Raw genomic sequence first — 23,359 nt, forward strand, 5'->3', positions numbered from 1 at the left:
ACGAGTCTTCCAGGTAGCTGTCGTTTTACTACCGACTGTGGGAAGAAATATGTTGATTACTAAGCAAAAAAAAAATGGTGATTGCATATTATACGTATAGAAAAATTTATAACAAAAGAAGATACAAAAGAATTTACTGGATTCACCCAATGTTGCAACAAAAAGACGAGTTTGGTACCTTACGGTTCGTCTTACCTCTACTAAACTTATAAGTAAATCATGCATTTTGGACAGTGGTACTTTGCAATATCAGTCCACGCGCATAAACGTTCGTTCATTGACAATGCGCCCCATACAATAGCGACAGAGCGTGTCGAGTCGGGGGTAGACAAGATTTTTTTCTTGTCCGGCGCCGAGGCAGTGTACACAGTTCGTGTGTAGAAACGACACGAATTCTTGCATAGACCCGGCGACTTTTCTTAGCGTGGACACGCGCCCTAATTGTACTTTTTATAACTCATTGCAATTTGTGCAGGATTTCACAGTTTTGGTGTCTTGCTTTTCAGAGAGCAGGCTAAAGAAAAGGTGCAGTACGCAAGTTCTGTGTACAAATGCGAATTATGTATAATAGGGTTCTATACACAGCAACAAGTCGAGGACCACTTTATCTCTGCTCATAGAGCCGTAAGTAATATACAAATCGTGGAAATTTCCTATTAACGAGAATTTATATTAATTGAATATCTTTAATATTATTATGACATGCTTGTATTTCCAGAGACCAGGTCTTCAAGCTTGCAAAGTATGTTACGTATACATAGAGGAATCTAAATTGTCTATGCATATTGACGAACACTACTTCAGATACATATGCAAGTACTGTGGACATACCGACTATAGTAACAAATTAATCACAATGCACGTTAAGTCACACTTGAACAAGGCGATACCAAGTGCCGTGATCAAGTTTGGTGATGTTGGATCCACTGGCGTCATAAGGGTATGAGTTATTGCTGCTGTAGATATATAGCTTCAATTAGATGCACTGTAGTGGCGTGGCAGTCGCGCGTACGTTTTACTTCAATAATCGTGACTGCTTGCAAAAGTGGCGAGCACGTGTCACGACAGTGACGATGCGACTGCGCATATTGTATGAAACTTAGTAGTGAAGCGGCTGCATGCCGCAATAATATTTGTTTTCTCTATAAAGTACGTAGTTTACACTGTATACATACATATTTTTTCGATATATCGCTCTATTTATACAATAGTGTATTTATTCAAAAAGTGTATTTTTTTAGAATCGATAAAAAACGAATTACTCACTTCTCGTGAAAGATTATTAAAATGTATTTCATATTCAAATGTACAATTTCCTACATGCCATATATATTTGCAAATAAATAATTTAATGTTTTTGAGTAAGGACTGTCCAGAACTAGCTCACGACAAGTTTGTCTCATTTTGAGTTAAGTAGATATTTTAAATGTTTTTTTACAATATTCTAACGACGTTTTATTGATGTATAGAGAATCAAATTCTACGTTCAGCAATAATATAATCTTGGATTTCACGTATTTTGAATTACAACACCATTGATATCAGTGCGACATGTTATAGGCAACAATCTTTGTACAGGCCTTGTTGCTTCGATCCTGTATTTCAAGTTGCGAAGTATAAGAGTATAATGTGAAAGCGTCCTTAGAGTCCCGTGTTGGGTGCCAATTTTTTAGCCAGAGCCCCACGTTGGGCGCCAATTCTGTATGTTTGTTTATTTCCAGGGTCGCAAGAAAAAAGACAAATCAACAACGCAGCCACCGAAGCCGGGTGATCTTCGCAAGCTGTTGTCCAAGACTACTATTGAGGGCTATCAATGTCTTGAATGTGATATGTTTTTCAAGTAAGTATTACATCAAATATATACGAGTAGCACACTACTCCGTCACTACATCCGTTTATCCATTTTCGCCTTCCACTTGCTACGATCTGGGCATACATCGGTCAGCTCGTCACCACGCATTAATCCTTTTCAGATAGATAGATAAAAACTTTATTCACATCCATGTCAGCTAATTTACATAGGATCCACTAAAACGAACACCATATTTTTATTATTATATTGAACCACTTCAAAATAACAAATTTTTATAACAAAAGGAACGTGTAACACATATAACTAATTAAAGTAAATATTTTTGGAAGTCGTGGCAGTGAAAAGGCGCTGGCTTAGAAATAAATGCCGCAGTTTCCCATGACTGATATTCTGCTAGAACCGTGTTAAAACCACAGACACAACAGATCATCGTGCCCTTCTCGTATACCCTAAGGGTCGATAGATAGGGTCACCATAACCAAAACTAATGTAGAAAGATATGGGGCTAGACTAGCCTCGAGAATCAGATGAAGTTAGTGACAACGGTCTGTGATAGCCTGTACACTGGCTGCTCTGAGCGGTTGTATTATTCAGAGTAATTTAAATATTGTTGCCTAGTAAATAGAATCCAGATTCTATTTATAGCGTGGTAACTGAGCGGTCGCCGCGCGAAAACTTTCGCGTTGTGTAACTGGGCGCTAAGGGTCACTATAATCAAAACTAATATGATAAGGGCTATCCTGAACAACGCAAAGATGGCGACGGCAGGCGAATTTAAAAACACAATCAAGCCGAGCCTGCCCGAACGAACTACTTTTGTAATCGTGAATATAGAGAGGGCAGTAAATTTAAGGTTGGCTCCGGGTGGCAAAAATCGACGCTACGTCACTGAACCCCACGCTCCGAGAGAAGTAAAGATATTGTTGCGCTGAACAGGCGGGAGTTGTCCTACATATCAAAATCAAAGTCAAAGAATCATTTAGGACAAACGAACGGCATCAATCACTAAAGCTAGTTGTTAATTTATTTTAGTATTATTACTCGGACATTATTCTTATTATTATTATTAATTTTGTTATTTTATATTGTCTAAGAGCACGTTGCATATTGTAATAATTATATTATTAATTGGGTTTTTAAATGTTTAGGTTACGGATGAAATCCTTGTTATTCTTTTTAGTTTTTGTTAAATAGGCATAGCCATCACCTCTACGTAGGCTCCAGCTGAAAATCAGCGCTGTGGGTCTGCCCAGCATTAAGCTGAGCCGGCTAACCTTTTCGGCTATTAATTATATACTTAGTAATATATATATTTGTTGTTTTTTTAGTGGTTTTAATAATAATAATATTAACCTAAATTTAAATTAAAGAAATTTAAATTTAGGTTAATATTATTATTATTTGTATATTTTATTTGTAATAGCCGAATAAATGTTTCTTTCTTTCTTTTCTTATTTATTCCATGGGTAAAATAAATATGTGTGTGGATTGAGTGAGCACCCTCTGTAAAATGTTTAAAATATATTAGTCGTTTTTTAGCTCTCTATTTGTAAAAAGACGAAACACACAGAGGGCCAGTCAGATCTACAAAAGTATTAAGTTTGCATATAGCACTGTTAATAATATAGTGTATTAACTCAAAAAGTGTATTTTCTCAGAATCGACGAAAAACGAAATACTCGCTTCCCGTGAAAGATCTGTGTAAATTTATGTATAGGTTATTTCCTACTTGCCAAATATACATATTTAAAAATAAAAGAGAAAAAATAACTTCATGTTTTTGAATAAGGACTATTTCGGCCAGAACTAGCTCACATAAAGCGTGTCTCATTTTGAGTTAAGTAGATATCTTTTAGTTGTTTTTTTTACAATATTTTAACGACGGTTTTATTGACATGTAGAGAATCAAATTTTACGTTTAACAATGGTATAATCTTGAATTTCACATATTTTAAGTTATAACACTATTGTAATTGCAGTGCGATATAATTATTATTGTACTAGTTATTAGTAAAAGTTTTGTTAAACTATCTTTTTTAATTACAAATCGATTAGTACCTTTTTTAAATATTTTCTTATGCTCACTTATTCCACACACACGTAAATAAATTACACTTGACAACGTATTTTTTTTAGTTACTGCTCATTCATTGTGCTGACTTCCCTGAGAAGAAGAGCAAAAGACCGTAGGGATTGCTCTTTTCAAATAAACTTAAATGCTATGGAAAACCACATTTAGAGCCGCGCGGCCACCACCCGAACCTATTCCGTAACCCCGAGGGCGCGTTTCCATTATGTCATGACGACCGATAGTCGTGCAGTTTAAAGTGTCGTGGCTTGTATATTTAAATGAAGTTGTTCACATATAGCACAACACGATTAAGTGTCGTTCACGAATTTTTGACGTTACGACGACAGACTGTCGTGACAATGGGAAGAGCCAGAACGACAGTCGTCCAACGATAAATAAAATGTCACGATAAAAATGTGACGACAGATAATCGCAGCTTCAAACGTTTCTGTCGAGCTGCCGTGAATCGATAAATTGTCGTCACGATCTAGTGTGAACAGCTAAACTCGTCTGTCGTTCAACGATAAAATAAACGTCCACGACACTGTCACGACAGATAATCGTGATATGGGAACAGGCTAGATGCGACAGTTGTCTAACGGTAAATAAAACGTCGCGTCATAATGGGAACGCGTCCTAACCCAACGTTCAACATATATAAATAATTATTCCCATTTTGTGATTGTTTCTCAGAAATTCACGAGCACGTAAAAACCACGTGGCAAGGTTCCACAGGGAAGGCCTTCAGTGTGACCATTGTAAAAAAAGATTTGTCAACCGGACTACACTCGCCACACATCTTAGGTAAATATAATGAGAAAAAAGTAATTGTTTGAAATTTATTTCATTGAATATCATGATGTTATGATATTCAATTATTTATTGTGAAATTACCCCACTAGTTTGTTACGATTATATTAAGAAAAATTATACTTGACTGAGTGAAGTAAAACTTTCATAAATTTCTCACAGAGGGCGCTATGGCAAAAAGTTGTTAAAAAATTCAAAACAAAGGTCTGCAACAAGCACATACAAACATTCGTCAAGTCTACTGGTTCGTTTCATACCTCAGTTTCGAGAGCGTCAGGCACTATATGCTGAAGGCGCTGGTTTGAATCCAATCGGACTCAAGACATTTTCCTTAACGTTCGATTTTTGTATTAATAATTTTCTATCGGATACATTTGCGAGTGTGCGCAGGAACATTTCAATTTAGTTCCACCCTCATCGTTCCTCCTTCGGTCAACTAGAAGGTCCGGAACACTCCAAACTTATGTCGTTGATATACCACAACAAAAGGAAAACCAAAGGAATGGAATACTCTAGCTGCAAATACCAGTACAATTTGGGGCTATTCAAGGCTAGAGTGTTTAGGCATATTTTAGGCAAACGCGTTCCATTGTAGGTCACATCGTCACTTAACATCAGGTGAGATTGTGGCCAAGCGTGTGTCTATTATGCTAAATAATAATAATAATACTTCACAAGTTTGTTATTATTATTCATACAAAGATCGAACATCCAAAGGAAAATTCCTTCGTTATGGCGTGGACTGGAACCAACATTTGTTGCCACACCAGGGCCACAGCAATTAACAATTGAGCTACACATCGAATCAGCAGATCTTACGATTTTCTCTATGGATTTGCAGATTTTAATATTGGGTTTCAACTGTTTTTTTGACGTTATTCATGGTTATTCGCATCTCTATTTCAAAGATGTTTATTGCTCAATTAGATACAGAAAAATGTAACCCACATCCTCTCCAATTCTTGTAACTCTCTCTCTCTCATCTGAGCGTTATCCCGGTTGCGTCCTCAGCAGTGTTGCTGCGGAGCCCGGGGTCCGCTTTCCTGCTTTTTCTCCTCCACTTTGCACGGTCTTCGGCATCCTTAGTGGTGAGACCATTGGCACGCATATCACCCTTGGCGACGTCAAGCCAGCACTTCTTAGGTCTGCCCCTTCTACCGGGGCCCGGCGGAGGTGGCATAGCCAGACATTTGTTTCCCACGTAGCATGCCGGTTTCCGTAAGATGTGGCCGTACCAACGTGGGCGACTTTCTTGCAGTTTATCTGCAATGTCACGGACGTGAAGGCTGCCGCGGATGCGGGAGTTTCTGACACGGTCTTTCCGTGAAACTCCACACATCCAGCGCAGCATCTTCATTTCCGTGACACGCAGCTCCTGCTTATGGCGCTCAAGTACGGGTCACGTTTCACTGCCATATAAAAGGACAGGCCTAATGATGGATTTATAGACCTGTCCTTTCAGCTTAACTGGCATCTTGGGGTCACAAATGACACCAGTCACCTCACGCCACTTTGCCCAAGCGGCTGCGATTCGGGCTCTGACGTCGCAGATCCCAAGTATTTAAACTGGCCCGTAGGCTCGACCGCGTCTTCGCCTATGCGAACGGGTAGGGGATCTGTAGCGTTGCAGACCATGTACTCAGTCTTCGCCACATTTAGTCTCAGACCGCCGTTCTCAAGCGACTCCTTCCACACATTCACTCGTCGTACCAGTCTCCCTCTATCCGCATCCGCCAGCGCAATATCGTCAGCGTACATAAGCATCCACGGGGGTTGCTCATGCGTGTCTCGGATGGAGCTTGAGACCTCGTCTAATATCACGCTGAACAGATAGGGACTGAGAACTGAGCCCTGGTGAACTCCGACTGTGACAGGGAAGGGTTTAGTGTCACCAACAGCAGTCCTAACCACGGAATCGGAATCGCGGTACATGTCTCGGATGATGTCAATATAAGCTTCTGGTACCCCTTTGGATCTCAGTGCCCACCAGATCATTACACGGGGGATACAGTCGAAGGCCTTCTGCATGTCAAGAAACATGAAATGCAGAGGCGTATTCTTCAATCTGTATTTCTCCATGATGACCCTTAGGGCAAAAACAGGATCCATGGTCCCAAGACCAGGCCGAAACCCATATTGACCCTCCGAGACAGCACTCTCCTATCGGATCCGAGAGTCTATTATACGCTCGAAGAGCTTCATGGTGTGGGACATGACCTTTATCCCCCGATAATCGCCACACTCCTGCACCGATCCCTTCCCTTTGAAGACTGGAGTGATAATACTCAGTCTCCATTGGTTAGGGATTTTACCGGTGACGAGCACGCGATTAAAGAGGCCGGTAAGGATGCCCACACCACGGGGACCCATTGCCTTCCAGGCCTCGATGGCCAATTCTTGTAACTCTATCTACAATATTAGTTAATAGACTAATATTATATAGCATATATAATATAATAATATTGTGACTGAATAATTCATCTTTGCTTTCGTACAAAAATAGTAATATTTAAATAGAATGTTTATAACATTGATAACTGTGCGTGGTGGGGGTCGTCGTGTAGGGAGCTTGCGCGTTTGAAATTTGAAAAGGTTGAAAACCATTAGTGTGCTGTGACCAGGATCACGGGAATAAAATAGGATCCTTCGGTCCATAAACTCGATTGTTTGAAGGAAATGAAAGGAAAAGGCCCGAAAAGGGTCGAGTTATACAGAATTACAGATTGGTATTAACATAATTGGCATATGATTTAGGTTGAATTAGTAAAAGGATCAACATTAGACGCAATTGAAAATTACAGCCTAAACAAAATGAGGATGGCGAGGCAAAGGAATTAAAGAACGATTCAAAATTTGAAACAAGTGGCTAGGAACCAGAGAAAAGGCGATAAAAAGGTGGGATGGCGATGTAAGGAGGTCACATTGTCACAACTTACTACTTCACTACCAAATGCATATCTAAAAAGTGTCAGATACTACAACAAAAACTTAAATGTTTCTTTTTGGCAAAGGAGTTGTTCCTTTAGTGGTACTAAAATAAATGGAAAATTAACCAGGCTATTAGTTGGTTTGTTGTAACGCTCTCAAAATCTAGAAAGTCTGAATTAAAAACAAATTATTTTTGATCTGCAATTTTCAGAAAATCGTTAGGGATTTTTAATACTATGTAAATAAAGTAAAACTGAACGCAATCCCACGAAACGGAACGGATTTTTATGTAATTTTTGGCTAATGGGTCAGTGACCAATGCCTTAAAAAAATATTGACAGATCAGATGTCAAAGTCATTCTTGTTGCAATTTAATTAGCCAATTAGAATTTTGAATATTTTAGTGTTTAAGTGTTGCTGCTTTTTGGACTTTTTTTAGGATCGTAGTGTTGCTGGAATTAATTTAACATATGTATCTACCACAATTTTGTTTTAAATAAATAAATAAAAAATGCAGTTCACAATATTTTTTAATTTATTTTGCTAAGCTGTTTATTTCAAGCATATATCTAGCAAAAAAATTGACTCTGGTTAAATTTTTCTGGGAATAAAGTACCAAGCTCCATACTAATTCGGTACAAGTCCTTTATTGTGTTTTGTAAGAAGCCATGGAACAAAAATTGTTGTTTATGATGGTAGTAATATCATAGTAGAATAAAACCAAGTATGGTAACTAAGTGTTTTTATTGAGTGTCAGGATGGTTCACTACCACGGTATTAATATCGTATTAGTATCGATAATAATAATATTTTTTTTAAATTATTAATTAATTATTAATACAAAGATCGAACACTTAGAAAAAAATATTTCGATCCGGCCGGATTCGAACCGACGTCTTCTAGCAAACCGTGCTTAGACGCTATGCTAACCAAGCCACGGAACGTACCAGCGGACCTCACGAATTTTTCTATGTGTTTGCGTCGTATCTTTGTGTTCGGTTTTCAACGACTTTTTAGCCGTAGCGCCATCTATGAGAAATCTATGGAAGTATTTCGTCACCCAGTTAGGCACCTTTACAGCTACCAGTAAGTATGGTAACTCAATATTAAATATCGCAGCGCGGCTTGTATAGTGTGGCTTTGTTGGAAGTCCATTATAGAAACGAACGAGCCGCGCGTCAATGGAACCCGCGAGCCTTTCTTATTCATTTTCTCGGAAAGGGTCCGTGGGCTCTTTGTAATTTTAAGAGGGGTCCATTACTAGGAAAAGGTTAAGAACGCCTGTACTATGGTAGTATAGTCCAGCGAGGTCTATACTATAGCCAATGGCACGGGTCTCCTTTCAATTGAGGGTTTAGGCAATAGTCCGCCACGCTAGCCCAACGTGGGCTAGCGTGGGGTTTTGTCCAGAAGTAGCTCACAAAACGTTTGTCTCATCCTGGGTTAAGTAGATATATTTTAATGGTTTCTTACAATATTCTAATGACAATTTTATTCACGTGTAGAGAGACAAATGTTACATTCAGAAATGGTATAATCTTGAATTTCATATATTTTGAGTTACAACACTATTGTAACAGTAGTGCTATATATATATTTAGCTACAAGGAGTGACATAGAGTTGTTTAAACCACCAAAACCGGGTTTCCGGATGAAAATAATCCTCATTTTATTTTATAAATGAAAATGGCATTTTGTCGTCTTGTTTAAGCGTTCGGCAGTTTTTTTTTTTAATGAAAAGTATTAAAATAATTTGTGTGTGAACATTTTCCTTTTAAAATACGACATTTCTGCTATTGATTCGAATTTATGGACATCTGTTATACTGTGTTTTTAATTTAAATAAAATATGTTAGAGCGCGATCACAACGATTGTCATGCAAGCTAAAATGTCCTAAAATTCCCCATGTAAATAAATAAAATACAACAATGCCGTTACAACAACGTGACCGTCAACATGCGGTATCTAAAGCCAGGTACGGGCGAAACCATTCGCGTAATTTTTTAATTCTCTATTTTGGTAAAAAGTCAGTTATGATTACTTTAAAATCTGACTTCGAATAGTTTTATCCTACGATGTAGCAAAACCATTTCCGGAATTAGCATCCTACGATGTAGCAAAATCATTTACGAGTTCTGCGTAAAAAGTAATTAATTAACATTTGGTGATTTTAACAACTCTATATCGCACCTTGTAGCTATATCTAAACAGGTTTCTACATCCGTGGACGCCCTTTTCGACCGTTAGTGATAACTTAAAAATCGGTATTTGTACCTTTTTATGGTGTTAAAAATGACAATAAATTAATTGGACAGGTTACACGAAGGCCCGTTGCCACGGTCCGAATGCCCAATATGCCACAAAATGGTGCGCGTGAGTCAATTAAAGTACCATATACAAAGGCATCAGAATAAGGAACAACACGTGTGTACCGATTGCAACAAGGTAAGTTACACGCGTGTAAGTCTGAAATGGATTATGTTTCTCTTATTTAATTCTACCGCCAAGATTACCACCAGAATTGAAGATTAGTAGCAGTAGAACTCCTTGTGAAAGAGTTCGTCTAAGGAAGTACTGCCACCACTTTCTGCAGCCTGAGCATTACTGTGTTTCGGTTTTGAAGGAAAAAGGTTCTGGTGAAGTTACAGACACATGGGACTTGTCAACTCATGTCTTAGGGGGCCTACCATAACCTTTCCAAAAACAATCCTATTTCAGTGTAGGCTTAAAGTAAGCTTATTACAATATTACTCATATTCGTACCTTGAGAAACCTGTCAACCAAGTAATGTATTATTGCTAAAATGATGGAAAGAACCATTGACTTACAAATAAATGGACGACGGGTCTAATACAAAAACCACGAAAAGAATGTCCCAAGTCAACCTATTTAAACGTAGTGACATGTAAAGGAATATGAAAAAGCTAAAACGTTGAATTTAAATTGTAATGTCATAGCAGGACTGTCTAATTTTGCTTGCTTCGCTGTCAGTCGAACAAACGAAGATTAAAACGTGAATGACGCTCTGTATACGATTGTAACGCCCTATAAGTTCGGACACTTTTTAGCGCGGACCCGACGTCCATATAATTGTAAGTCAATGGAAAGAACAAATGATTTCCCAATATTGTGTATTTCTTACCAAAAATAGGAAAGCAATAACGCTATATGAACTGTATAATGCCATCTCTTTCTTTTTTGATGTTCCGAATCGTCCTATCGTAGTATAATGTTAAAGTACTTAATATTATTTACATTCAGAGAATTTTAACTGCCGAAAAAAGAAAAGTATGTAATAATGAAATCTATTAAAATTACGTTGTTTTCAATTATTTTTCCGCATTTTCATGAAGATAAATAAATAAAACAAGCTGAGTCTTGTTTGTCACGTTGTGAATTCGGAATTATAGTCTAGTGTCAACTGTTACTATCGCCAAGGAGCATAGAGATGGCACTGTCTTAATTTTACGAAATAGACATCGCATATTTTTAGGTAATATACCGACACCTCCTACGTAAAGTATCGTATGTCGAAATTGCCAAGTTTACAGGGAAGCATTTTAAAGTTCTGAATGCACTGTGGGGTGTGCACGGCGGGGGAGTGACGTATCGAGCGTCTACGTCACGCTGACAGCCCACATACATTCTATTCTAGTCTGTCACGAAATGCTGCATAAGAATATTTTATTGTAATTAAATATTAAGCAAACATTTCAATGCCCTTCTTCTTCTTTTAAATGTTATGGCCCCATCGAAGTAATTGATGATTTCGCCAATGTCGAGTTAAGGAACGCACGCGCTCCCTCGTTGTTGTAAGTCAAAAGACCATTTATTGCTTTGGAACTTAAATATATCTTTTTTTATGTTATTGCGGGCTAAATTGTGCGATACAATATATTTATGATAACGTTCCTTTACAGGTATTCTCTCACTTAGCGACGTATCAAGCACACTTGAAATATTCCAGGGCGCATGCTTCCGACCAAGTGTTCAAGTACGTCAAATAATTATTTATTATAAAGATCGAACAAACACAAAGAAAAGTCCCTTCCATCTGGTTGGATTCGAACCAGAGACACACGTCGTCAAACTACGGAACGAATTAAGGTGGATTCACAATACAGAAATGGGGCACAATAGAATTGCGACAATTTAACGCACAATAGTTGTTATGATACCTCGTATTTTTGACGTTTGTGAGTTTTGTTGTTTATTTATTTCATACAAACAAGGCGTACAAGAGAACATAATACAATTTCTCACCAAACTGCGAAAGCGGTTTGTTGGTGAGGATACACTCATAATTACAAACCTATAGTATACATAGTACGAGTCCATTTAACAAAACCAGTGTAGTATTTACTAAATTTACATGCTTTCAAGAAGTGTAAATTTTAATTTTTTCTTCAATATGAATTTACTTACCAATTCTTTGCCTCTCAAAAAATCAAATTTATGAAATATAATTGGCAAGAGATGTCTATGTTGCCAATTATATTGATGAGATGTTTTTGTTTCTTATTAGTGAATATATCTAATTTCTGGCTTTGCCTTTATTGAAAAGAGGAAAGACGGTAGTTATAACCATGATGGGGATCATTTACAAACGGACAAATAACTACATTGCTTTTATTTTCACAACGTCTCTGGACAATCATCGGATTTCCGAATGCACGCGAGTGTTAATTACCATGCCCATTAATTATTAGATTTAAATTCTGTAAGAATTTGAATTTTGAACAATGTACATACGCCAGCACGTCAAGCTACACATTGACGTATCTTGTTCCGTTGCCCTGGAGCGATAATGGATGGAGAAATGCGTGGAGCGGACATGGAGATATTATTTTTACGACATACAAGAGGGCTGGCGCTGCAGCTGAGCTGGCGGAAAGAATAAAAAGTAGGCTCCGACTCCTATTTACAGCTTTTGGAGTCGAAACCCTTGACCCGTGGGGTCCCAGTGCCCTGTATCTGTACAAAATTTTATATAAAAAATTAATAGACTGTCTGGGAAACCCAAGGACCGGCTACCTTGCTCAACACATTAGCATAGCCATACAATGGGGCAACGCTGCTGGGACTCAATTTTATTCATATAATTTAAAAATCCCACTTTTACTTTCTTGTATTTAAGCTTTTATTGCTTCATGGGCGATTTTCTAATAAAAATGTGTAGTCTGATGTGCCGTTGTCCGTACTTTATTGCTGTTTTGATTTCCGTGTGAACAATAATAATAATAATAACGCACGCACTCGACATAGCCCCACATAGACACACAAATAGACAATTACAAATTACACCCTAACTGCATGGCAGTCCGGCATGGTAACCGTTCGGCCACGGAGGCAGTTAAACAATATAAAGTTGTAAAACTATTTCCCTATTTTTAATAACATTTGGTCCATGTCAACAAGCAAGTTAACAAAAATATAAAGATAATAAAGTGTGCTTCTTTTATATAACTAAAAATGAATATTTTTCCGGTTATTTTAGTTAATTCAGTCCATATCTGGGGGTCTTCTTCTTCTTCGTTTTGCTCAATGGCGGTTCCTTCTTTTTAAGATTTCGCCAGTGTCGAGTTTTCCGCTTAGCAGAATGTATATGAAGTTTATGTTTCTGTAAATATGGCCGCCACAAAGAGGATAGGCAATTTGAGGCGGCGTGCTTGGATTGACTCGGGATTCCTTAAAACGGGCCGCTACGGGTATTCTAGTTCGAGATTCGTATAATTTCGCGTTTTAATCTGCGATTAAGGCACAATAGCACTATCCTATTCCACTTTAAACTAGATTTCACAAAATAATTGAAAGTCAAAATAAAAACGAAACTTTTCCCTCCAAAAGGTCCAGAGCGAATCCATCTGGGGGTCTACTCTCGATCTCCGTCCGACATCCGTCCGAAACAATTACTGTCAAATAAGTAATATTCGACAAAATTAAAAGACAAGTATCAAGTACGAAGCTTCATTCGCATCACGCGTCCTTTTCATTTGGTCAAGTATTGCTTATTTGGCAGTAATTGTTTCGGACGGATGTTGAGAGTAGACCCCCAGAACGCGTTTCTTCATCTGACATAGCTATTGTACAAGTACACGCTGTAAATTATCTATCGTGCCTGTGTCTTTAAAGGCTTTCTTCCCATTGTATAATAAATAAAAAACCTAATAGCAACTCTACATACTTCCAAGTCGACTTAAAGCGCCCGGTCCGTACCAAAGCCAAAGGGCAACTGAATAAAACCCGACGACAGTCGAAACACGAAATTTGCCGAGGGACATTGAGAAAATAGAAGCACTGTATATTAAAATCATAAAAATGCTATTTTTTTACAATACAAAGTACCCACCGTCAATTTATTTTTAGTTCTAAGCAGCTAGAATGCAGAATCCGCTAAATCCACTTAAGAAACTTATAGTTCTATCCACAAAAAACACTTCAAATTATAACGAAAAAAGTATCCCGCCACACAGACGACAGTGACAGTTCGTGATCGCTGATGTTGCCGCGTTTTGCGATGATAAGCTTTCAGGTTCATCATCGCGCGTTAAAATATCGCAGCTCCTGATTGGTCAACCCAAGGTCATATCGCGCAATACGATAAATTATGGCAATATATTGCTACAGTCTATTCAAGTTAGCGACCTCGTACTGAAAAATACAGCCGCACGTGATTGGTTAGAGATTAGCCACTAAAGCCGCATTCATAATGGCAAACCACCGAGTATATAATCAGAAATAGAGACGAAATAATTTGTGCATTGTGAATCCACCTTTAACAGACCTTACTATTTTCTATCTTATACAGATCTTGATTGGTTCTTTAGGCTGTAATCGCCGTAACCTATACTTGTGAGAGATTTGTAAAGCTTCTCGTAAGTTAGATAATGTGCAACCGTGATTTCAGATATCCCTGTCCGATGTGCAACAAAGGTTACCCGACTAAAGAGCAAATGCAAGACCACTTCAACTACCAGCACTTGGGGAAGACATCACACAAGTGTCCCGTATGCGAAAAGGTAATAGTGTATATGGTTTACGAATCAGGTCTCAATAAATAAATAACTCACACACTCGTAGAATAGAATCATTTATTTCATATTATCAATGTCACAGTATTACAATTCAAAATACAATGTCAAGGGATAATATGATCATCACTAACGCAAATAATAATAATGAATATAAAATAAAGTAGTTTAACTACTGCTTGTCGAAATACAACGAAGTCAAATAAAACAAAATTACAATTGTATCAAAAGAAACTCATCAACACTGTAGAATTCATTATCCAATAAAAGTAGTTTTAGTCGGGTATTAAACGTTTCGTCGTTTGTAACACTTTTCAGGTTTGTGGGTAGATGTTCGTAGAATCGGTGACTTATTACCCGCGGATTTCTATTGTTTCGTTGCGAGTTCGGTATGGTGGGCAATGGATTTTAGTTTTCTCGCGTTTCGCAACGCTCGGCCTCTAGCCCCGCACTAGGGAAACCCTGTATCGCGGGTGCCATGGACGCACATATAGGTAGACAACCGCAAACTACACCCAAACTTACGAGTAGTGTTGAAAATATTGTTATTCCATATTTATATGTATTTACTTCGATATAGGATTTTTTTTCAAATATGTAATCTGATTTTCAGCCAATAGCGTCTCGCGCCAACGTGGAGAAGCACATGATGAGAGTGCACCGTGAGAAGAAGGAAAAACCTCGTAACCATCGTTGCCAACAATGTGGAAAAGCCTTCACTGTAAGTGCATCTTTGTTAATTTTGAGCAGAAAAACTCAAAAATTAAATTTAAAAAATAAAAGCTTTTACACGATTAACCGGTGGGACTGTCATTGGCCACATAAAACTTGGACTTGATCCCACCCTCATGCTCTATGTCTATTATTTGCAGGACAGGAAAGCCCTGACACAGCACGAAGTCATCCACTCCGGAGAACGCCCTCTACAGTGCGACATATGCCAACAAACATTCAAACAAAAAGCGTCCTTATACACACATAGAAAGAGGGTACATAAGGTTTTCCCAACAAAGAGAGTCGTTGAGTTTATGGATACCAAGCCGGATGGATCGTAGAAGAGGAACGAGTGGGTGGTCACCGGGACCCCTCCCGCTTTCTAAATATGCCTTAAAAGTAATTGAATTCCTAGATAGTGATTTGCTTGAATTGGAAAGAAGAAAATTAGGTCATAGTGACATCCAACGGCCGGCGACTTTTAAACAACTTCAAAAACGGAGGTTATCAATTCGACTGTATTTTCTTTAACGATTTTGATTATTCTTTTTTTTTTGTTGGAAAGAGGGTACTTGGGTATTGGTCCCATTTAAATTTGAAGAGAATATTCCACCTCTAAGGGTGGCAAACTTTGAAATAAATCCGGTTTCACGCATTTTCCATTAACCGATTGCAGTAAAATTTGGCAAATGGATGTAATTCCAATAAAAAAGCCGATTAGCATACTTTTGAGATAGGTTTTATTTTTAATAATGCTTTTAAAGCCATTGAACTCATCGCCAGATAGGTCAACTGGTCCCGAAGGTCCATTTGTAGAATCCTATTGTGTTTTTAATATTATCATGGACCAATGAAGAGGACTACCTATAGTCTGCCTTTTTAGAAGACAGAGTAATATGACATTTGTAGGGTTGCCAGTTTTCATAAAATTTTAATTATGTAGTTGTTGTCGATAGTTTTATCGATAGATTGTGCGAGAAGATAAAATTATGGCAAAAATTTTTGAATTGTGAAAGTTACGGCGTTCTAATTATTACTAATTGCGTTATTGCCTTCTTTATTCTTATTTTGACGGTTGGTCTACTAGTATAGAGATAAATTTTTATCAATATTCATTTTAACAAGAATAGCCGTATTTGATTATCAGTATTGAATTGAAATAAAAAACTTTAAAATGTGTTTCCTCTTTGTATTTTTTTTAAACACAGTTCTAAATACATATGAACTTACAAAAATTTAAACTTCAAATGAACTTGTGCTCAGTAATTGGATGAATAATGGGTCGAGAATGATTGAAATGAAACAAGTTCGGCTATTTATTCCATAGGCGTGACCAATATGTAGTCGTAAGAATATTTATCGATAGAATACAATCACTATCTGCTCGCTAGCGGCCAACACTTTTGCCGCCATGAACTGTCATTTCACTCAGTCTTCAAAAAAGCCAGACTATAATATCTATACTACTCATAACTTTGAAAAAGGCCAAAATTCCGTCTTATATCTAGTTGGGGCTGATTAATAGCCTGGAAGTAGTTTATATTATGTAAATGGCCGTGGGCATCAATTAGTTCGTCTTTAATGTGAAATACAAAAAGTCAGTTTTTTCCTTGTAATATTATTCAAATATGAATCATGATATGCATATCAATATATGGCGTTGTGTGTTACAAACTAATTTATAATTCCTAATATGGGTAGATGGGCGCTATTCCTAAACAAAATAAGAAATAGTCTGCACTATCCATAAAAATCCGCGCAATAAGCGCCATCTAGTTGATTTGTTCTAGTAGTTTTGATAAATTACAGCTTGTCAATGTAAAACAAATTAGTTACAAAAATAGCTATTTGGTTTTCGTCGCTACAGCTGGTGTACCAATAACGTCGAGTATATAACCAGAAATAGAGACGAGATAAGGGCCATACATTCCTGGTCATCAGTGATACATCACTTATAAATATCAACTCTCGTTTGCACTGAAGTATAGACAGCGCCAGCAACTGTCCTCATGTGTACGTCTCCATATATTCCAAAAATTTTCTGTACTTATTGTAATAAAGATAATATCTCTAACAATGGTGTGCTGTTCTATTCGGTGGTGTGGGAAAAACAGCAATTAAATATGTAATTTTCAGTTTTCGTCCATTATAGCAAAGCTCAAGTTGAACTGGTCGTTTTGAAGTAAAACAATTTGACGACACCCGTCAATTGCTTCGAATTTGGGCTGGCCAATAGGAGCGCAGTTGTCACCGTAATGACATGGCAGAATAATTTTCAAACAAATTAAATAACATTTCGTCTCTATTTCTGGTTATACTCGATGACCAATAAGTACTAAATAGCGGACCACGCTGTCTTGTATCGTGAATAGCAGTCCTCTTGCGCGTGAATGCGCTCCATAGTGGTCCAAGGAGTTTCATGAAATTGTCTTTTTAGTCAATAATATGAAAGAATGTAAATAGATTTTGGTGTTGCTATGATTTGTAAATTTAAAAAAACGCAATAAAACCAATTTTATCTATAATTATACAAGAATAACATTTATATATATTTACCAAAAAATATATTACTATTTAATATTAAAATAAATTAGTAAGAGTATGATTTTTGTTCATAATTCTTTTCCTCACTAACCGTCGTATCTGACATACAAAATGTATTTACTTTTCAAATTGATACAATATAGTAGATGAGAAAAGATTGTATCTTTGCGGTGGCCATTTTGAAAAAACTGATGGCCTAAATGGAAAATAAGTTAGCATAGAAAATACTTTGTGCCAACGTCAAGGTTAGGAAACAGGCGAGAGAAAAACCAAAAGGGAAGAAAAACATGTTTTTAGCTAGTTATTCAGAAGAGAGACGATATTTTTTGTATTACTCAAAAACAAGTAATTATTCAGAAAGATGGTTTAAAAAAAGCAATATTGGCGGCCAAAGCGGACTCATAATTTTATCACGTGATAATTTTAACCTAGAGATGTAAATTCACCGTCAAGTGCAAGAAACGCTCGAGCACAATGGTCAATTATTGTCACAATTGAAAACTCTTGTGATTAAATAAAATCGCAGACACACACTAAAATAATATACTCTTCCCGAACAACTAGGTACATTCCTTCAGCCGCCGCCATTAGAGCCAAGCTCTTCACAGCAATTAGCAACTTATGTTTAATATTTATTTAGAATGAATGTTATTATAATCGTACTCCTTATATGTCAATTAATGAAACATTAAAATAACTTCATCCTATTGCATATAAAACAAAATAAATAAAGAAGAACACAAAAACATAACTAGGTAGGTACACAATTTAGTCATGGGCCTGACATCTATAAAAATACATAAATTTATCGTTCAATCATAAGTAATCTAACATAATGGTCAAATAAGACGTAATACACTCCCGGACACATAAATTAAGCCACCTCGCATTTTCAGTATTAAATGCCCTAAGCTTAAACAATGTTTGAATTTTGAAAGTAGTATACTAAACGTCTTTTCCATAAATCCTTGTTGGTAATTTGAATTTGCGAAACCGGGAGAAAACTTCTTCGACGAACACTACTTTTGTATTCTAGCGCTTTAAGACAAAAATGCGAGGTGACTCGAATTATGTGTCCGGAAATATATTTTCACATTAAATAAATAACTGTCATTACTAGAACTTATTTAGATAACGATATGAAATACCTATCAAAATAATATTTAATACTTATCCACACACAAATCAATAATTCAAGCTTTTAATAAAATTGAAAATGACATATTTATTATTAGCATTTTATCTATGTAGTTTTACTGATTTATTTATTTATTCATTTATTGCATAAATAAGTTAATAAAAGTAACTTTCTGTTCCGTAGCCCTAAAATATAGTACGTCTGCAATTTCGATATCTGTTAAGAATACTCAAGCCTTGTTTTGTTTGTTAGCTTTGTTTCTTTATTTTTTTTTTACAAAATCCGTTTTTTTTTTCGTATTTTGTTTCTTCATTTATTTTTTTTACAAAATCTGTTTTTTGTTTTTTTTTCGTATCTTCTTTTTTGTTTCTTTACGTTTTTTTCATAAAGTTCGGGGAGCATAATATTAGTAAATAAATATTGTTCATTAGAGCCATCACTTTAGGAACAGAGTGTGATTCTGAAAAGTCAATGTGACGTGCAATTTGCTGGGTCATGTTGGTCAGACACTTATAACTTGACGGTCATTTTACATCTCTATTTTAACTAATGGAGAGCTTGGTCTCGTAATCGCTGCATTTTTTAAATATTCTGCATACAGATATTTAATAGTAAAACCATTGACTTACAAATAAATGGACGACGGGTCTAATACAAAAACCACGAAAAAAATGTCCCAAGTCAACCTATTTAAACGTAGAGACATGTAAAGGAATGTGAAAAAGCTAAAACGTTGAATTTAAATTGTAATGTCATCGCAGTACTGTCTAATTTTGTTTGCTTCGCTGTCAGTCGAACACACGAAGACTAAAGCGTGAATGACGCTCTGTATACGATTTTAACGCCCTATAAGTTCGGACACTTTTTAGCGCGGACCCGACGTCCATATAATTGTAAGTCAATGAGTAAAACAATAAGTATTTTGGTTTGAGTCTCTTGAAAAAATGCGATATACGTACGACCTACTGATGGATAATCTCTTTCTAAGTAGAGTCTAAAGGCTGCTCAAGTTTAAGCAAGAAATTAATTTAAACCGTGTGTTTTGCTGACTTATAGAACCTTATTTTTGTAAATATGAAAAATTTGTTTTCACCTCACTAGCTCGGAAAGGGTTTCTGTCTCATTTTGTCTGTCACATTCAAGAAATTCGCGCGCAAATTCGTTTTTTGCTCGCTTGCGTGGAAAATGTTTTTGAAATTCAAACTTGACAATGGATGCACCTAAATTTTTTTTTCGATGCAATAAAACAATGACACGTTCAACTATGCGATTTGTCGTACATCATTTATGTAATATAAATCCGTTGGTATATTTTATTCTTGTTATTGTTGACATTAAATTACCACGGTAATTTTGTTTATTAAAACGGATTAGTTCCAACTGTTTTTCTTTCATCTACCATTTTCCTCGCTATAGTGAGGTGAAAAGTTGTGTTTCACTCGGCAGCAAAGTTGTTTTGCGTCTCGTGTCCTGGAACCCTCGCTACGCTCAGGATTCTATTTTTGTCCTTCTATTTTAATCCTTCGCTTGTTCAGTTTTAATACAAGCACTGGCGTCAAACAACAACTTTGCAGCCTTGCATAATAAAATAACTATTAGGCATTGACTTACAATTATATGGACGTCGGGTACGCGCTAAAAAGTGTTCGAACTTATAGGGCGTTAAAATCGTATACAGAGCGTCATTCACGCTTTAGTCTTTATTTGTTCGACTGACAGCGAAGCAAGCAAAATTAGACAGTACTGCGATGACATTACAATTTAAATTCAACGTTTTAGCTTTTTCATATTCCTTTACATGTCACTACGTTTAAATAGGTTGACTTGGGACATTTTTTTCGTGGTTTTTGTATTAGACCCGTCGTCCATTTATTTGTAAGTCAATGCTATTAGGTCGTCATTTTTGCTTCATCATCAACCCATTTATACGTCCCACTGATAGTCACGGGTCTCCTTACAGACGAGGGTTTAGGCCATAGTCCCACCCTGGCCCAATGCGGGTTGGGGACTTCACCCGTTTTCCGAGGGTTGTGAAGCTTCTTCGACGAGCAGGTTTCATCACGATGTTTTCCTTCACCGAAAAGCACATGATAAATTTCAAATTAAATTTAGCACGTAAATTCCGAGTAACTCAAGAGGTGCGAGCTCGGATTCGAACCTACGACCTTCTGCTTGAGAGGCAGTAGGTCAAACCATTAGGCTACCACGGCTTCCATTTCCATTTTTGCTAACTCGAAGGCAAAATTCGTTTTATAAATCTAAGCCTTATTGTGGAAGGCTTGGCAGTCATTTTAAACTCTGAAACGACGCTGTAAAATACTATAACATTGCAACACTTTTTCTTAGCTACACTGTTCTTTGCGAAATCGGTATATTACTTCTTATCTTTTATACCAGACTTCAAAAAAAGAAGGAGGTTCTTAACTTGACTGAATTTTTTTTGTATGTTACGCGATAACTCATAAATTTGTCAACCGATTTTGTTGATTTTTTTTTTGTTGGAAAGAGGGTACCTCAGCAGTGATCCCATTTAAATTTGAAGACAACATTCCACCTCTAATGGTCGTATTCTAGAACTCTACTCAATGCTCAACTCAGGATTTGAGTATGGTTTAAAGCACTCGAATTCATACTCAAGTCCCTGCCATTAGGGTCGTATTTTCAGTGCAATCCTGACTTGAGCATTGAGTAGAGTTCTGGAATACGACCCTAAGAGTGGCAAATTGGGGGATGAATCCGGTTTCGCGCACTTTCCGGTAACCGATTTCAATAAAATTTGGCAAATAGATGTAATTTCATCATTCTTTTGAGGTCGGTTTTTATCTTATACAGTTTTATAGTCTTACACAAAGTCTCTATTTTCACTTCTGAATACGTTTTTGTTCAAGAACCGATACAAAAGAACAAGTATGTTAACTTATATTTCGACTCATCCGAAGAACAGAGTCCGATGTGATTAAATAGAGAAAAGAGAATAAGTACGTTAGGAGAATAATTTCCTTATTCAAACTAAGGCCTACGTTAAGGTGTTTTGAGAATTTATATACCATAATTCATTTCGGAAATATAAAATCGAATAATGGTCGGTCTGTCATCCACAGCGAAAAAGAACAAACGAAATGTGCTGTCGTGAGAACAAGTAGTGTTGCACATAGATCTTTATTCTACGGATGAGTAGATATCGTCATTGGAAATGAAATTGTTTTGTGTAATATTTTTTCACAACTATGACAAAGATTTATCCCAAGTGCAACTTAAAATTTTATTAATGTGTGTAGTAGCTTATGAATAATTAAGATGTCTATTGAATATTATTTTGCGTAATAAATGATTATCATTCTCAAAGCTAGTGTTTGATTTCAATTCTATCTACGACAATCCGCGTGCTGACTTTGATTCAAATTAGAATCGTCCGATCGGGTAGTCTCGAAATCGAATGGGTTCCTGAGCGAGAAGATGAACCTGATTCTTACTATATCTTTCTAATTTGTGAGTTAAATCAACTATTGTTCCGATTTGAAATGTCAAAAGTTTCCAATCGGCGAGTTGTGAATGGTAATTATACTCTGTAAAGACGCAGTTTCCGATCGGGAGAGAGTGATATTTTATTTCAGCGTTGTTTTTAACCGACTTCAAAAAAGGAGGAGGTTCTCAATTCGACTGTATGTTCTTTTTTTTTGTTGGAAAGGGGGTACTTCCATAGTGGTCCGATTTCATTTTGAAGAAAATCATACACCTTTAAGGGTGGCTGTTCACACATGAAGATGCCTTTTTTTATAAATAGCGCCAAATTTTAATTTAGGAGAAATTATTTTAATGGTTTATTTTGCTATTTCTCCAATTCAAGGCGTTTTTCTCTCAATATACTTTGGTAGTAAGAACCGATTATTATTATCTCCAGTGTCAAGTCCTTTATAGTGGCGAACTAGGGTATATTTCAATAAAACTTAGCAAATAGACGCAATTTCCACGTACTTTTGAGGTAGGTTTTTTTAGTACTCTGTACTGAGATTATTTAGTAGCAGTAAGCTCATTGTGAAATAGTTCGTCCAGGGAAGTTCTGCCACCTTACCTATTGCCGCCAAGCAGTAATGTCCGCGTTACTGTGTTCCGGTTTTGAAGGGTAAGGGTGCTGGTGAAATTACAGGTACGTGGGACTTGTCAACTCAAGTCTCAGGGTGACTAGCGCATTGCAACCAGGGAACAAATAGTAAAGACGACGGACACTCTCCGCCCCTCCCTATATTTGATACCGCACCACGGCCCGCACATTGCCGGTCACATTGACTGAACGACAACAAGGCTGCCG

The 23,359-nt window shown here is 36.9% G+C and overlaps 1 protein-coding gene across 1 annotated transcript in view; it reads left to right on the top strand.

The window, feature by feature from the left end:
* Positions 1 to 15,917, top strand: part of LOC113234448 (zinc finger protein 93-like) — a 33,210-nt gene extending 17,293 nt beyond the window's left edge. The window contains exons 4-12 of the mRNA XM_026469758.1: positions 476 to 624; positions 719 to 940; positions 1,722 to 1,840; positions 4,578 to 4,688; positions 9,939 to 10,068; positions 11,544 to 11,617; positions 14,531 to 14,642; positions 15,268 to 15,375; positions 15,527 to 15,917. Coding sequence (XP_026325543.1) covers positions 476 to 624; positions 719 to 940; positions 1,722 to 1,840; positions 4,578 to 4,688; positions 9,939 to 10,068; positions 11,544 to 11,617; positions 14,531 to 14,642; positions 15,268 to 15,375; positions 15,527 to 15,709 — 1,208 coding nt within the window. The 3' untranslated portion in view covers positions 15,710 to 15,917. The remainder of the gene's footprint in view (positions 1 to 475; positions 625 to 718; positions 941 to 1,721; positions 1,841 to 4,577; positions 4,689 to 9,938; positions 10,069 to 11,543; positions 11,618 to 14,530; positions 14,643 to 15,267; positions 15,376 to 15,526) is intronic.
* The last annotated feature ends 7,442 nt before the right edge of the window (positions 15,918 to 23,359 follow it).

Source organism: Hyposmocoma kahamanoa, unplaced genomic scaffold, assembly GCF_003589595.1.
Source record: "Hyposmocoma kahamanoa isolate Upper Pololo Valley unplaced genomic scaffold, ASM358959v1 84, whole genome shotgun sequence".
In the NCBI taxonomy this organism is placed as follows: Eukaryota; Metazoa; Arthropoda; class Insecta; order Lepidoptera; family Cosmopterigidae; genus Hyposmocoma; species Hyposmocoma kahamanoa.